At 39.7% G+C, this 16416-nt stretch overlaps 1 protein-coding gene across 1 annotated transcript in view; it reads right to left on the reverse strand.

The window, feature by feature from the left end:
* Positions 1–16416, reverse strand: part of ntsr1 (neurotensin receptor 1 (high affinity)) — a 51407-nt gene that overhangs the window by 16067 nt on the left and 18924 nt on the right. The window contains exons 2-3 of the mRNA XM_069708413.1: positions 8889–9090; positions 3693–3777 (exon numbers count right to left, since the gene is read on the reverse strand). Coding sequence (XP_069564514.1) covers positions 3693–3777; positions 8889–9090 — 287 coding nt within the window. The remainder of the gene's footprint in view (positions 1–3692; positions 3778–8888; positions 9091–16416) is intronic.

Here is a 16416-nt window from a genome sequence, read left to right on the forward strand (position 1 = left end):
ACGTTTTTTTGTAATATCCTTTCCAACTGCGACAAAGTAACTTTATTCAACTGCTGCTTTTTGTCCTGCAGAAGAGACGTATTTACAAAACCCTTTTACGTCTGAAATTGAAGACGGCTGTCCTTCAGTGCTGCAGACAGAGTGAGAGCTGACTCGCGCTGTTTCCAGGAAAGTCATGCTGATGTTCTACCTGCAGTTTCTGGGGCGCTTGTGGCCCCAAAAAATATAAAAAAAATACTACCAAGAGAATAATAAGAGCTTGCCTCTCAATAATAACTCCACTGCAGGCACAGTACAGAGGACACCAACCCATACAATGGTAGCACAATCCACTTATTTTAAAGAAAATGTTTTTACAACCAGGGTAGGATGTGATGTGAAATAATAACCACATCAGTAAATTAATCATCTGAGTAACATTATAAGCTCCTCTCTTGCATGTATAAGACATTAGATGTTTAGCTTTCCGTAGATAAATAGAAGAGCATATAGACTACAGAAGCGTTAATCTCATGTCAGAAAGATAAGAAATGTTTCAAGTTTAGTCTTCGTCCTCGGGCAGTGATGGAGAGGAGCAGAGGAAAGCCGAGAGGCAAGGAACCCGACATGATCGTGTCTGAGGAACACTCGATTCTTCATCACAAAATAAAGGATTACAGTTGCTGTCACATCAGTTCACTCATTCATGTCTAAAACCTTTTCCAGAATGTGGGAAAGTGAAATATTTTTCCAGTAATGACTGACTTTATTTGCAGTGGTGTCCTTTCAACAATTTTACAGACGTCTCTGAGTGTTTGATGGGGAAATTATTTTTTGTTGCAATACCAGGAGTGGACACTGACGAACTGGCAGCAGGGCTCTTATAACATCTACTCTCTAGGGCCACAACAACCAGAGCTATGTTCCAGATGTTGTACTTTGCATTGCAGATGTTGTACTTGTGTTCCAGACGTTCTACTTGGTGTTCCAGATGTTCTACTTGTGTACTAACTCTCTACTCTGAGTACATCAGTGTGTTCTCTCTGTCAGTACAGAACCATCAGAACACTACAAGTTCCAGGATGAAGCACTCAGAATGCTCCAAAAAAGAAGAAGTGTGAAACTCTGGACACTTTCCACCCTAAACGGTCGCCATCTTGGCTCCATAGAGGAAGGGGGCGGGGCCACCGAAGTAAAGGATTTTCAAATTAAAAGTGTCTGAGAAAGCTGCAGCTGTTCCTGAAAGTGTTTCTTTTCCACTGCCGCTGCTGGACAGAAGAATCAGTGTGTTTATTGAGTGTTAAACAGAGGACACAAAAACACACTGATTTCTGGGTAAAATAATTAAAGCTGCAGATATTTTTGAGGCTGACGTGTTCACATGATGAGGTCATTTCCTGTCAGTGCAAAACAACAGTGTGATTTGAAACATCACTTCTCTGTTAAAGTTCCTGCACTACACAGTAAGAGTCCTGACATGGAAGAGCACTATTAGTTAGTGTACTGAGGGAAGTATGTTGTTTGGAAGACAGCACTGGTCACGTGCAGTCCATAAGCCTGCATATAAAAATGGATGTAGTCGCTGGGTCTGAAGTGAAGCCAATGCAGAAGTGAACTGAGGACCACTAGGGCCGGGCTGCAAAAAACCTCCGACTTCAAAAGATTCCCTTTCAAAAAGTGTTTAACTTTTCTCATAAAATACAGTAAAGTCAATAAATGTTTTCATTATAGTTTCATTAGCGGAATTCTCTTCTTCTAAACATTGTTATGGTGGTCCTTCTGTGGGAGGGGTGTTTGGGGACGCACATAACAACAGGTAACTTGCCATCAAGTGCGGTCGAAAAGTTGAGACTATGTGGAACGTCTGCATGGCGAGCATGTAGACTGCACTTGTGCTAAAAAGGTAACCTTGCTTTGTGCACCGTACCCATTTTATATTGTTCGTACTCTATTTTGTACCTGTAGCTCAGCCATTTATCATCATCCCTGGTAGTTTTGTCTTAAAACATTTTTTGAAGAGATCCCTAATTGCAGTTTACAATTTTTTAATTTTTTAAATTTTTTTTTAAGAGATATGTACCAAGTATCAGGGCCACTTCCAGGAATAACAAAAATAAGAGAATGTTATTTAACTTTGCCCACAAGAAAAAAAAGTTAAAATGTCAAGAAAAAACAATCCAAAATGTCAACAATAAAGCTGAAATTATATTTCCAGTGTAAAATTACATTCCAAGATTGAAGTTGAACTTTTGAGAGCAAATCAAACTACTTCCTTATCACGTGTGATTCTACAAGATGAGTCGATGAAATCCTACTTCAGATTCAGTTTATCCTCAAAATTTCCACTTTATTTTTGAAATACAATTTAAAACTTTACTCAACTGTTGAGGAGTTTGGACCTGAACGCAAGAAGAGGGATGGAAACCAAAATCCCACAGAGGGAAACAGGCAGGAAGCTGCAGCAGCGGATGAGGGAACACGAGGAAAACACATGGCACACAAACTAACAACAAACTGACAAGAAGGGAATGAAAACCGGGAGAATATATACTGACGGAGGTGATTGGAAAGTGAGAGCAGCTGGAGCTGATTAGGAAACAGAGAGCAGGTGAGGTTGGTGAGGCAGGCAGGTAACACAGCAGAGGGAGACACAGAGGACCAGAGATGAAAAGCTTTCCACAAAATGAAACATAAAAAAAATAAAATCATCCTCCCAAATTCTTCGTCATATAGAAAGTTGTAATGTTGTATATGTTGGTGAGAGATTAGATAACCGAAAGTCTGATTTAATTTATAATCAACTTTTACAAATCATTGTTTGTCATTGTTTGCTACAGTTAGTGCTTTAATTTTTTTTAAAGCTTCTTCATTTTTAACCTTGTAAACAACATAAAAACTGTAGTCACGGTTGCATGTTGGTTCATCTGGAGTCTCCCCTAAGATGTCCGAGCAGCTGTCTCTATAATACTTGCTTTCATGTCTCGTGGAGCTCCACTGACTGCAGCACATTTTATTTTACATCCAAAGAATGCTAATCCCAGACACTTTTCCACCCGTTACACAGGCCCAGATATCCGGGATTATGTTCCTGGAAAGATTTAAGATCTCTGCAAACTGTCTTCAACATTTGGAGGGTACCATCATGCTGTTAAGTTCGTATTTATTCAGAAAGCCTTGAAACCATTTGGTTTGTGTGTTTGATTTAATGGACAGTGAGGATGCATTATTTTCTGCCGCCACATTTAAAGACAGTTTGTCCATCATGTATATAAAAGCAGAGGACAGCATTTTTTTGAGCACCAAATTCCATTTACTGGAATGGTGTCTGTTTGATTTGATTAGGAAAACAATATATAATTTGGAAAGGCTAATCATTAGAGGAGAGCTAGAGGAAAAAAGAGAGGGACAGAGTGAATGAGAGAGGATGAGAATTTTAAATGAAGGCAATCTAATCAGGAAGATGAATCTGACCTGCTCTTTTCTGTCAGACACCACTAACTGATGACCCTCTAAATGACGGCTGTAGCCAATAATAGTGTGTGTGTGTTCGTACGAGGGTTCAAGCATATGTGCGTGAAACTGTGTAGATGATGTGTATATTTGAAGGTGCATATGTGCGTGTGTGGACAGTAAATGCAGCATCGGTGTGTTTCTGTATGGATCAAGTGAGCAAACAAGCTGCTGGAGGTTCACTGAGAAGAACTGTTACTCACTCGGACCAGTCAGAGACGTAGCAAAACATGAGGCGGCGAGCGTGATAGGGGAGCCAGCAGACCACGAAGGCGATGACCACTGCTCCTGAACACCAGGAAAGGAGAGAGAGAGCATTAGAAGCCGGGATCAATCAAATGTTCAGTCAGAGTTGTACAAATACAATAACATAACATAACAACTGAGAGAATAACGACCCTGAAAAGTGCTTGATTGAAAAGACAGAGTACCAAATTTACGTCCCACCATCCCACAAATCATGCTGAACAACTCAGTCACAACAACAACAGGGAAATGATGTGAATTGTATTTTACTGCGTAAAATCAAAAATCACGCATGTTATTTTATGAAAAACACGTGATTATTTTGAATTTGATGGCAGCAACACGTTTAAAACAAGTTAGGACAGGTATAACAAATGGCTGGAAAAGTTGGGTAAAGCTAAAAAAAAAAACAGCTGATGGAACATCTCAATTAATTAGGTTAATTAGCAACATTAACTCAGTAACATGATTGAGAATCCCTGCAGTCCAGACCTGTCTCCCATTTATAAAGTTTGGTGCATCCTGAGATAAAAAATATGACATAAGGGACGCCAAACTGTTTAGCAGCTAAAATCCTATACGAGAATTAATTCATGAAGTGACACATTCCCCTGCAGCAAAGTGTTTTTATTGATATTTCACTGAGGTATATTAGTACCTGTCAGTCACAGTCCGTGATGGTAATGGTAAGCTGCTAGCTTCGTGGCACTTAAAAGAAGCCTGCTGTGACCGAGGCAACAAACTCCATCCAAAGAAACCTCTCTGGGCCCTCTTTACGTTTTACCTCTCCATCCAGTAAAACTATTAATAGGGCACTAATCACTGCGGGATCGGCCAGCCACACTATTTGATTGACAACTTGCCTGTCAGGAGAGACTACAGCAGGCTCTCCTCAGCTTGTTTCTCTACCGGTGGTGAAGTACATCTCAGGTATTCTACAGGCGACTCTTCAGGTCTAGTGAAGAAACACGCAGCCCATAATGTCGCCAACACTTAACAATGATTGTTTTTCCATTCTCTGCTGGATGTACTAATGTACACTGTTTGAAATAGCGACGATGTCTGTCCTTTCACGACACAAGACCCTGCTCTCATTAGTACGACCTAAATAATTAACCATGAAGTGACTTATTTTTGCGCTGACTATAAATCTTTCTTTCCCCACAAACGTTTCCATGTCGAATGACGTCAGACCGACTTTTCGCAGCGGAAAAGGGAAAGGAAATGTATTCTTTCAATGAAAATTCCGATGGGAAAAGTGAAACCAGTTTGTGTGTTTCTGTGTGTAGTCCATCTAGTCAGTGGCAGAGCTCATTTGTCTGGAGTCTGTTGCAGAACAGAGGCTCAGCACTCAGCTCTCGGCACATCGCTATTCGTCACTGTCACCTGGTCCCAACTGGTCAGTCGGTCATCACAACCAGGAGCAGTAATTATGGAACCACGGCAACCCACCCTGCACTGTCTCAGCTCTTTGCACATACGGCTTCAGGCCTTTTAACCATGAACCTCTGGTGATAACTGTGACAGAATATTTTCATCAACCCCTCCTAATATGTTGTTGGTGCATTAAAAAGATATTGAAGCTGTCCCAACCAACCAAACTTCCTTCAAGAAAAGTGAATGCACTGTGATTACTTCAAAGCTTGACTCAAGTTCTTCCCAAAATAAGAATGTGGCAATGTGTAAAGAAGCAAATTAATGCATCACCAAAGAATAAAAAGAAGACCCCCAGCTAACAAACATAGATGGCATTGATGGATAATTTAGCCCTCCAATAATTTAATTGGGAAGGAAATGCCTTCAGTATTTATCAGATCATAGTATAAACAAAGTGTTTTGGTGAACTGGATGAAAATAGAAAATTAACACAACTGGAAATCAATCTTTAAGAAGCAGTGTGTAGGATTGAACTCCCGTCGCCTCACCCTCCCCTTCCAAGCATGTAAGAGAATCTACAGGAGCTGTGAAACTCACCAAAAAATATTTTTAGCCAGTGTTTGGTTTGTCCCTTCTGGGACACAATAGAGCATGGCAAGATGGCGGCTCAATGGAAGAGGACCAACACAATATGTAGATATGATGGACTCATTAGGGTAATGACAACAGAATTATTGTTAGTGTCAGGCAGGAAATGTGGGGAAAGAGAGCAGGGAATCAAACCAGACTCTGGTGGAGCATATACCTCCATATGTGCTGTAAGCACTCTGCTTCTGCTTGGAGATTGTTTGTGTAACATAATGAGGACACAATATTGGCAATCAAAGGGAAAAGGGACACCTGCCATTCAAAATCTGTCACAGGTAATCTAATCTGAAGTGGCCAGCTTTAAGTAGGTGAGAGCACACCTGGCCTTATCATGCATCTCCACATGCGTCTCAAGGGACCATTTATAATCAGATCCCACATCCCCGCTCAATATGCAAATGATCCCATTCATCTTGTAAATAAAAAAGGAAACAAGCACATGCACTGGTGCAGAAATGGGAGGAGCCATGTTAACAGAATAAGGCATCACTGCAGGCACAATCTAATGTGGCATCTATTATTGATGAAGGATTTCACATTTGTAAATGTCCGAAAACACTTCAATGAGATTGTAATTCACAACCTGAACCATCAAGACACAATCGGGTTAGATTATCTAATTAATCCCTATGGTTTGGCTCTGCAGTGGATAAATGAACTGAGCGAGGAGTCCGATGTGTGTCAGAAATTAGACGAGATAAACTTAATGAACAGAAGTTAAACCCAGAGGAGGCTCAGAAGTTTCTTCCTGTTAAAAGTTAGTTTTTCTAACCAGATGTCATTCCTGTAGTAACTTTTGTAATTTTGGTTTCCTCTCTATAATGTTGTCATGTTTTGTTGGAAGGACCTCACTGTGTTTTGTGAAGTTTGGTGAAATATATCTTCGCATGTTCTCCAAATTCCATGTTACTACATGTGTTGTTCCTTTGTTTGGTTTCACACTCTACAACACCGTCGTTGTAGTCAAAAAAATCTGGTGTAAATTCCACAAATATCCTGATATTTATGACATACCTGCACCCCTGATTGACTTGTAGGACTGGTATGAGTTGCATTGAATCTCTGCGTCTGTCCGATTTGTATGACAGTCAGTCAGACTACAGCACACAAGTGGTGTTGGACTAAATGCAAAGATCACTGTGAGTTGGCCCATTTCCTGAAGTCTGTGGCTATTTCTAGAAACCACAACTCACCGTGAACAGTTTTAATTATTGTTGACGAGATCTGTGTGGGTTTGCAGTGTAGAAAATGAGAAATACAAGCTTGTATTGAATTGCCAAATGATGAAACAGCTGGACAAAGAGAGGCTAATTTTAAAAAACTGGGCTTCGAATTGCAATTATGACAGGCACGAATGTAAAGAGTGCGTCTAATGAAGTTATGGATGGACATGGGGGGGGGGGGGTCGATAGGGGAAAAGGGGAGATTAATCAGTGCCCTATTCTAGTCGGTGTCTCGCTCCTCTTTCATAATTGATGAGCGCAGAATGATCCTTCTTCTGTGTCCAAATCACTTGACATTATCAAACCAATTGGATTGTCTAAAGAGCAACACTACTGATTGCGCATCAGAACAGAATTCAGCAACTACTGCTTTAATTGGGAATATTAGAAACACTGGACCCTTCTGGTTGGCGACGATATTCCCCTTGATCCAATTAAGCTTCAAATTCAATCTGTGATATGGCAACACAGATCAGAACAATGGAAATGGAGTTATTACAAAAATAAATTATACATTCTATTATCAATTTCTGATGAAATGCCACAGACATCAAACTGAGATCTGAAGAGTGTGCGTTGATTAAAAAGAGATCAGAGCAAAGATTGCAGATAAATATTGATTGGCAGTGACTCTTCGATACATGGAACCACGCATATTCGATCATCTTCTTGTAGTGTCTTACTGTACGTTTTATTTCTATGCTTAACAGGAAGTGATACAGTCCATGCGACAGATTTTTTTTTTTAACTGTTTCATCACCACTCCCGATTTATTATTTTTTACAGAATTTAATTTAGCGTGCAAACTTTTTGTTTTGGCTCCATCGTGGCTTCTGAAAGCATTCAGACCCTCCCAGCTTGTGCACACTTAATTGCAAAAGAAAACAAACTTTAAATGACTAAACTAACTAAGTTTAAAATGAGTTTTTTCTGAAAATAAATCAGTCTATTCCATCGTTGGTTGTTTGTGCAGGCGATGATTATCAGCTGCAGCTCCTGGATTTACCTCGACATCGCTGACAAGATAACAATGAGGAATTCGGTGGCTTTGGATCATTTATCCAGCAGGAGTAAATGAAGTGCAGATCACTGACAGTTTGATGGAGCAGCAGGTTCATGTAGAAAGGTGTGGGTATTCTAAAATGTGTATGTGTATAATAAAAACTGACTGAGTGTGTTGTCTGCTTGTCCTACTGGGCGATGGCGTGAACTCAAACACAAAAGGTTGAGAACTGCTTAAAAGGGCTCTTTACTGGCAGATCTTCAAGACTCAGCCTTCAATCTGTTTTCATTGGATCACTGGTTGGTTCACTGGATCACTGGTTGGTTCATTGGATCTCTGATTGGTTCATTGGATCTCTGATTGGTTCGTTGGATCACTGATTGGTTCATTGGATCTCTGATTAGTTCATTAGGGTTAGGGTTAGGGTTAGGGTTGGACCACTGATTGGCTCGTTCATAAGAAATGTGCACAAATTTCTGCATTATTTTACATTTGAGAACTTTGACATTCCAATTTCTACCGTGGATGAATAATAAACCACCTCATCAGTGCTGATCTTTGGATGGAGGAAAAGCTGTCTCATCACATTTTGAAATTCAATGTCAATGTCAAAGCACAATTTTAATGAACGCCCCCTCAAAAGCTGAAAGCTCTGAACCCATATTGTCAAAAAAAAAAAAAAAAAATCCTTTTTATGTGCAACAGTATTTTCTGTTTGTCAATTTTGGCTTCAAGGTAACATGAGCAATGGACAGAAAATTGATCAGCTGGATGTTTCATTTCCAGAGAGAGTCAATTGGTTATCCTCGGTATCCCTGTTATCTAAAAACGGGTCATTTAAACCTTCATCTCTATAATCTGCTCTATTTCTGTGCATGTCTTTTTTTGGGGGATTCACTTACGGAGAACCAGAACTCCGTGCCGAAGCGACTGAGCCCGGTTGGACTCCACAGTAACATTCAGCACGGTGGGGTTTCCTCCAATGATGCAGACGCGGTTGTCCTGCTCGGCCTCGCGGAACATCCGCAGCAGCTGATTGGCTATGACCCCGTTCAGCACAGATATGGCCACCATGGGTACCACGAAGGACAGGAAGGCATTCACCTGTTCAAAGAGGAACACAAATTAGCCACAAACACTCAGGTTAAATATACAGCCTCTAAAGATGGCTTTTTTTCAGATTGATGGTTGACTCCTCCTCCTTTGTCACCACCACCACCAATGGCTCACAAGATAACTTGAGGCATTACAGGATGATTATCAGGATAAAATCTTTTTAAATAAAATGACTGCAGTAAGAGGAGGGCCCAACGATATATGAATACAAGCTGGTTGGCACTCAACTAATGAAAAATCGTGTGGAAAACATGATAGAATATGGCATTACTTTTTGCTTCATATAATAAAAAAAAAAAGGATCACATGACAAAACATGAGCTTGACTCACAGGCTCGCAGTGGGACTGAGATCTGAACCTTTTGATGCTTCGGGAAACAGGGACCTGAAGTTTTTTCCTGCTGCCATTTTTCATCTCATATTGGAGAGGAGGATTTAAAGACATTTAAGTCAAATGTTTTCAGAGTACTTTGTTTTACCAATTGTTCTTGTGTTTCCTCTGCAATGTAACAAACTTATTTTCTGGATTAATTCTTACATTTTTCAACTGTCTGACAGCCTAAGGTGTCATCGCCAGGTTGCTTGTTTTCTCCAAACAATAATTCATAACCCAATATTTTATGTGAGCTCATAGTTCAAATGAAGGGTGGCTGGAGGGTTGCCATCAACCCGGCAACATAGCTCCACAGTATCCCCTTAATACTGCAATGCAGTAGTTGAATAGGGATATCTGCTGTATACAAACACAATCCAGGCACAACACAACTGGATTTTTGTTGAAGGCAAAGAGTGAGGACAACGACCTCAAGAAGCTGCTTCACATATTTCGCACTGTGCAAAGTTGTCATTACGGCAAACAGCGACTACTTAAAGGAATCTAAAAGGTAAAACTTTTTTATTTATTTAACATTTAACATTACATTATTCCATAAGTGCTCTTGTTTTACTGTTTTCAGTTTCTTTCTCCACTTTAGAAAAATAAAGACAAACACTTGTACAAGTAAGTGTGTTGAAACCTTTGAGTTCATTAAGTTGCATGCCATCGCTCTCCCCTCTTTTCTCTTCTCTCTTGTTTCAATTCCAGCTTTTTAATGAAGTTGGTGAGAAAGAATTCTGCCAACTCAAATAAAAAGGGATTTCCATGCAATTATTAAAGATATTACTCGAGAGCAACCATTAAGCCGATTTGTGGAAAATCCCCAAAAACCTGGAAAAGTGCGAAGTGAAAGCAAGCGAGTGAGATGGATGACAGGCAGGCCATAAGATCAGTGAAGGAAAACATGAGGGTGAACCGGACGACAGCAGGATGAATCGCAGGCTCAGCTAAATAAATTGCGGGGGCCAAAATGTATGCTTTTGAAAATCTTTTTGCAACCGATGGTGAGCAGTCCTCCTTTCATTAATTACATTTCACAGACATATGAAACAGTAGTGTTTAGGTCTATAGGTCTGTTTAGGTCTTCTTTTCCCAGTCAAAGGAATAATTAAAACATATTGACTTCCCTGTGTTTCTTTCCTCAAAGCAATACAAAAGTTCCATTGACAAACACTCGACGAGATTACATTTCATGTGCCAACTTTGATCAAATCCAGAATGGAGAGTTTTAAAGAAAATTATTTTCTTCCCACTGCTGATGGGAAATAAAAAAGGGAGAAGAAAGTGAGCTGAGAAAATTAATGAGACAAGAATGGAAAGAAAAAAATGAAAGGATGTGCTGCTAAACTAAAGTTATGATAGTTGACTTCTTTCTGCAGCGACTGTAAAACTGCCTTGACGGTGAAAACGTGCACATATGTTTAACAATTCTTCCAGGATTTCTGAGTTCTTTTGTGATTGTTGAAATCAAAAATGTTTGATTTTGCAGCGGATTTTCAAAAGAATTGCGGTGTAAAATTGCAGTAATTAGAATGAATTGCAAGTGGAGATTTTTTTTTAGACACTACCTCATAAAGGAATAAATATCACTTTCTTTGGTAATAATCACGCTGCACATCACATCAATATTTTAGTTCTAATCTTTTTTTATTTATGTATTGAACTCCTAAAAGCTGCGTATGTTTCCAGAACAGAGCGTCTGTGACTGGAATATAGAAACAAGGACTACATCAGCTGTCAAAATAAGAGCTTTAGATGCTGTTTAATTCATGTTCATTCAACACATAGACCTGCTGGATGAAACAAACAAAGAGACGTCTCTGACAACTGGACGTGTGGACAAAACTCATTTAACATCCAGTAATATGGAATCACTTCCTTTGATCACAAACATTTAATCACATCATTTTAATGTGAAGAATACATTTCCCACAAACCCCGTCACTTCCTGTTTCCTCCAGTGCAGTTTTATTTGGTGATGAAAACAGTAGCACAGCTTTTATGATTGCAAATGAGGAGTTATTGTTGTTAATAAAGAGTGTTGTTTGAAAAGATTAACTTTATACTGTTAATACTTTCAGCACAGATTCTGCTGACGATATTTTTTGCGGAAAAATGGCCACAATTAAAAAAATTGCAAGCTCCTGCAAATATTATGAAGTTTGCTCGAATTTGTGTTAATTATTGCGATCCCGATTTCCTGGAGGGACTGATATGAAGTGCTCGTTTGTGTCCATATTTTCGTTGTACCTGTAACAGCTTTTGCAACAGTTTTTCCTTTTTTTCCACCAATTCAACTCTCAGGTATAAACACTCAGTGACGGAGTGCTGCTGTTTTTCTAAGTGATAATCATGGATGAAAAATGTTAATGGATTTAATGAACAGGCTGGATGACTTCTGAGGTGCCCCTGCCTACCAGACACCGAAGACTGATTCAAGTTGAAAAGGAGAGCAGGAAAAAAAGCAGCTCGGCGAACTCGGGTATCAGCGTGAGGCCAGACTCCAGCTGAAGTGGGAAATAAATTATGAAAAGCTGCCAAAACACTGGAAGAGCTAATGTGGATAATTAGGAGCGAAGTGCATGGAGATATCAGGCATAAAGTGATTTGAGGGGATAAGAATGACACAGAAAATAACAATGCAAATGATAACTGGTTGAACCTGAAGTGTCTTACTTTGACATTTTGATACATACAGCGGTGTGAAAAAGTGTTTGCCCCTTCCTGATTTCTTATTTTTTTGCATGTTTGTCACACTTAAATGTTTCAGATCATCAAACTAATTTAAATATTAGTCAAAGATAACACAAGTAAACACAAAATGAAGTTTTTAAATGAAGGTTTTTATTATTAAGGGAGAAAAAACAATCCAAACCCACATGGCCCTGTGTGAAAAAGTGTTTGCCCCCTAAACCTAATAACTGGTTGGACCACCCTCAGCAGCAACAACTACAATCAAGTGTTTGTGATAACTTGCAATGAGTCTTTTACAGCTGTGGAGGAATGTTGGCCGACTCATCTTTACAGAGTTGTTGTTGTAATTCAGCCACATTGGAGGGTTTTCTAGCACCAACCACCTTTTTAAGGTCATGCCACAGCATCTCAATAAGATTCAAGTCAGGACTTTGACTAGGCCACTCCAAAGTCTTCATCCATTCAGAGGTGGACTTGCTGGTGTGTTTTGGATCATTGTCCTGCTGCAGAACCCAAGTTGGCTTCAGCTTGAGGTCACGAACAGACGGCCGGACGTTCTCCTTCAGGATGTTTTGGTAGACAGTAGAATTCATGGTTCCATTTATCACAGCAAGTCTTCCAGGTCCTGAAGCAGTAAAACAGCCCCAGACCATCACACTACCACCACCATGTTTTACTGTTGGTATGATGTTCTTGTTCTGAAATGCGGTGTTACTTTTACGCCAGATGTAACGGGACACACACCTTCCAAAAAGTTCAACTTTGGTCTCGTCAGTCCACAGAGTATTTTCCCAAAAGTCTTGGGGATCATCAAGATGTTTTCTGGAAAAAATGAGACGAGTCTTAATGTTCTTTTTGCTCAGCGGTGGTTTTGGTCTTGGAACTCTGCCATGCAGCCATTTCTGCCGAGTCTCTTTCTTCTGGTGGAGTCATGAACACTGACCTTAACTGAGGCAAGTGAGGCCTGCAGTTCTTTGGATGTTGTCGTGGGGTCTTTTGTGACCTCTCGGATGAGTCGTCTCTGCTCTCTCGGGGTAATTTTGGTCGGCCGGCCGCTCCTGGGAAGGTTCACCACTGTTCCATGTTTTCTCCATTTGTGGATAATGGTTCTCACTGTGGTTCTCTGGAGTCCCAAAGCTTTAGAAATGGCTTTAGAACCTTTTCCAGACTGATAGATCTCAATTACTTTCTTTCTCATTTGTTCCTGAATTTCTTTGGATCTCGGCATGATGTCTATCTTTTGAGGATCTTCTGGTCTACTTCACTTTGTCAGGCAGGTCCTAGTGAAGTGATTTCTTGATTGAGAACAGGTGTGTCAGTAATCAGGCCTGGGTGTGGCTCGAGAAATTGAACTCAGGTGTGATAAACCAGTTAAGTTATGTTTTAACAGGAGGGGGCAAACACTTTTTCACACCACTGTACATAAGAGGAATATAAGTATAAGGTTTAAAAAAAATAATCTTAAAATAAATATCTTCTAGGCCTAAAAAACTACAAGACTGCTGCCTGCCTCAGTTGTGTGCAATGTAGAACTCTTATCCGGTGTTGGGAAGCCATTTTTCTAACTTATCTCGTTGTCACTGGAGATTTACGACAACCTGTTTGGAGTCCTTCTTTCTGTGGGATGTGACTGAAAGTGGATGGCGAATATTTTCTCTTGAGGCTTTCCACCTTGATAAGAGCACCAATATATTTGGACTTGGAGGAAATATTGTTTTTTCAAATGCAGTTGAATTTAAAATTTTGAAATGAACCCGTACGCTGTGTTTATGTCTTCTTTGCCAGCATACCAGCACTCGTTGGGAACATTGAGTGAACATGCTGAGATTTGCTAAAGATTTGTGCAGTGAAGTGTGCGTGCTTGGGGTGCACAAACGTTTATGTTTATTTATTTTATGGGCCCGATTTTTATTTAATTTTCCTGCTTGAAAACAGTTAAACACAACATGAAAGCAGAATGCACTACAAAAAGCAGTCTTACATCTTTACAATAAATTTATGAACTTTTTACACAAATAAATGAACTGTTATTTTCTGACATGCTTGTCTGGAGGTTCAGGCTCTAATTTATGGTCCTACCAGTCGGCCTCCACGGACTGATGATGGTGAACTGACTTAAGAAAAGGTAACATATTTTATAAATAACTCTTCCCCTGCTATTATAAGAACCATTTGTCACAACAAGTGAAGTCAAGCTCTTTACTGAAACAATATGTTTAACAGGCAGAAGCACTTCCAGCGTAAATCCAAAAACTATGAAGAATACAGTCCCTGGACCGGGTCCAACGGGAAAGAACTCAGGACAGACACGAAACGTACAAGACACTGGAAGATTGTTCGGGCAAAGACTTGGTGGTAAAAACAACAACGATCTGACAAAGAAGGTAGGGAGCAAAAAAGATAGTCTGCATAACTAAACAAGAACAGACTAAAATGGAGAGGAAGAAACTGATACGACAAAAAGACAGAACTAACAAACGATGAACTGTGACACCGCTGCCCAGCGGAGGACGAGGTTCACGATATCTGTCTTATACACAGCAAACACTGACATGATGAAGAGTGAGCAGAAGTAAATTATGCTCCCAATGCAATTCATTTATTAATAACACTGATGAAGAGCAATGTGCTCTTTACTCAGTCATGTTGTGGTGTTAATAAATAAACTGCATGAAAGCTTTGAGTGTGCCCAATTTATTTTGCAATCATTTATTAAATGACCAAAGCCAACCTGTGTAAATTGTCATTTCTGCTGAAAGGGTTCAGGACAGTGTCACTCAGGCCTTGAACGGCTGGTTTGATGACCAAACCATGTTAGTAGATGAGGAGGCTTTTGAATCCTTTCATGTATAATTCATTGCAATTATTTACTGCTGCAACAAAACACGCACTAACTGCCTGATTCACATCCAATTCAATAGATGGCAGTCAGCTTAACTTTTAATATGATTCAACTGAATCAGAAGGTTGCAATCAAACAAAATTGTATTTTAATTATTGAAGTGTGATTTAATGTGAAGGACATTGACAAAACTGTCTGTGGGAGTTTGGATACGTCTGTGAGGCCACAAAAAAGCTCTCAGGTGAAAGTTCACCGTAATATTGACACCAAAATTACACAACACCAGTGCATCTTTATTGAAAGACCACCTGTTGCACCATTGCGCTCATCTTGGTGCAGTCGGGTTCATCTTGGTCTACGAAAATCGCAAATGGATGCAAACGCAGGAAAAAAGACCCCTGCAAAAATAACCCTAAGGGTGAGATTCCTAAAAGGTCCAGAAATGTTACAATACTTTATTGCCTTTAATCTTAAGTTTTCTCATCTTTGTGATTTGGTCACTGGAGTCATTCTTCACTGAATGAGCAGACTCAGCGTCTACGGGAACCTTCACGAGAAGGAACACCAGAGTTTTGTGTAATAGGGTTAGGGTTGAATAACAACACGATTCCAAAAATACAGCAGGTGGAAGATTTTACAGAAAGAAAAGGAGCAAAGAAGCTAATTGGATCTGTGTGACTCTGAGACATCGGGGAGCTTCGTGGTGGCTGCTGTTGGACTGCTCAGCAGCTGTCCTGATGGTCTTTTCTACAATCATCTGCATGACTGAAGTATTTTGTATTTAGCTGACACTGTGGTCGCTGTACGCCTGCACAAATAAACATTTCCTTTTGAGATTTGTGCTTCGTTTCCTAATGTTCCCTGCATTTCCTCCTCTACAAGATACAGACCTCGTCCTGCTACTGTGTTGAATCTGATTTGCAGATAAAGGAATATCGACTTCTCTCTCTTTTTATTTTTAATACATTATTCAGTGACATGTTGTGTTTCTGTATTTTCATCATCTCCTGGACTGTCGAGGCAGTAACTCGTGCACCTTACAGCTGTAGGTCACTTTCTGTATCTCATACTGTTTGCCATCATGAACCTGTAACTGCTTTGAGTTTTCTGTGGTATGTTGATAAGGTCATTTGCATTGTTTACTGAAGCTATTTAAAAAAAAAAAAAAAAAAATTTCACAGGGGCCTTAAATAACGATGGTTTTAACAGTTTATCTGATATTTGTTTTAATTTTAAATGATTTCCACAATATGTTTAAAGCCGCTTTACTGAGCGTTTCCTTTAATTACTTCATTCATCTCATGTTAACCGATATAATAATACATGGAATTAACTAATCACTCTCATCCCTTTTATTATTATATATTCAAGACAGCAAAACACAACATAAAATATTAAAACA

Source organism: Brachyistius frenatus, unplaced genomic scaffold, assembly GCF_029030835.1.
Source record: "Brachyistius frenatus isolate BFR_SWC_R1_liver_20210118 unplaced genomic scaffold, ASM2903083v1 Contig_75, whole genome shotgun sequence".
NCBI lineage: Eukaryota > Metazoa > Chordata > Actinopteri > Embiotocidae > Brachyistius > Brachyistius frenatus.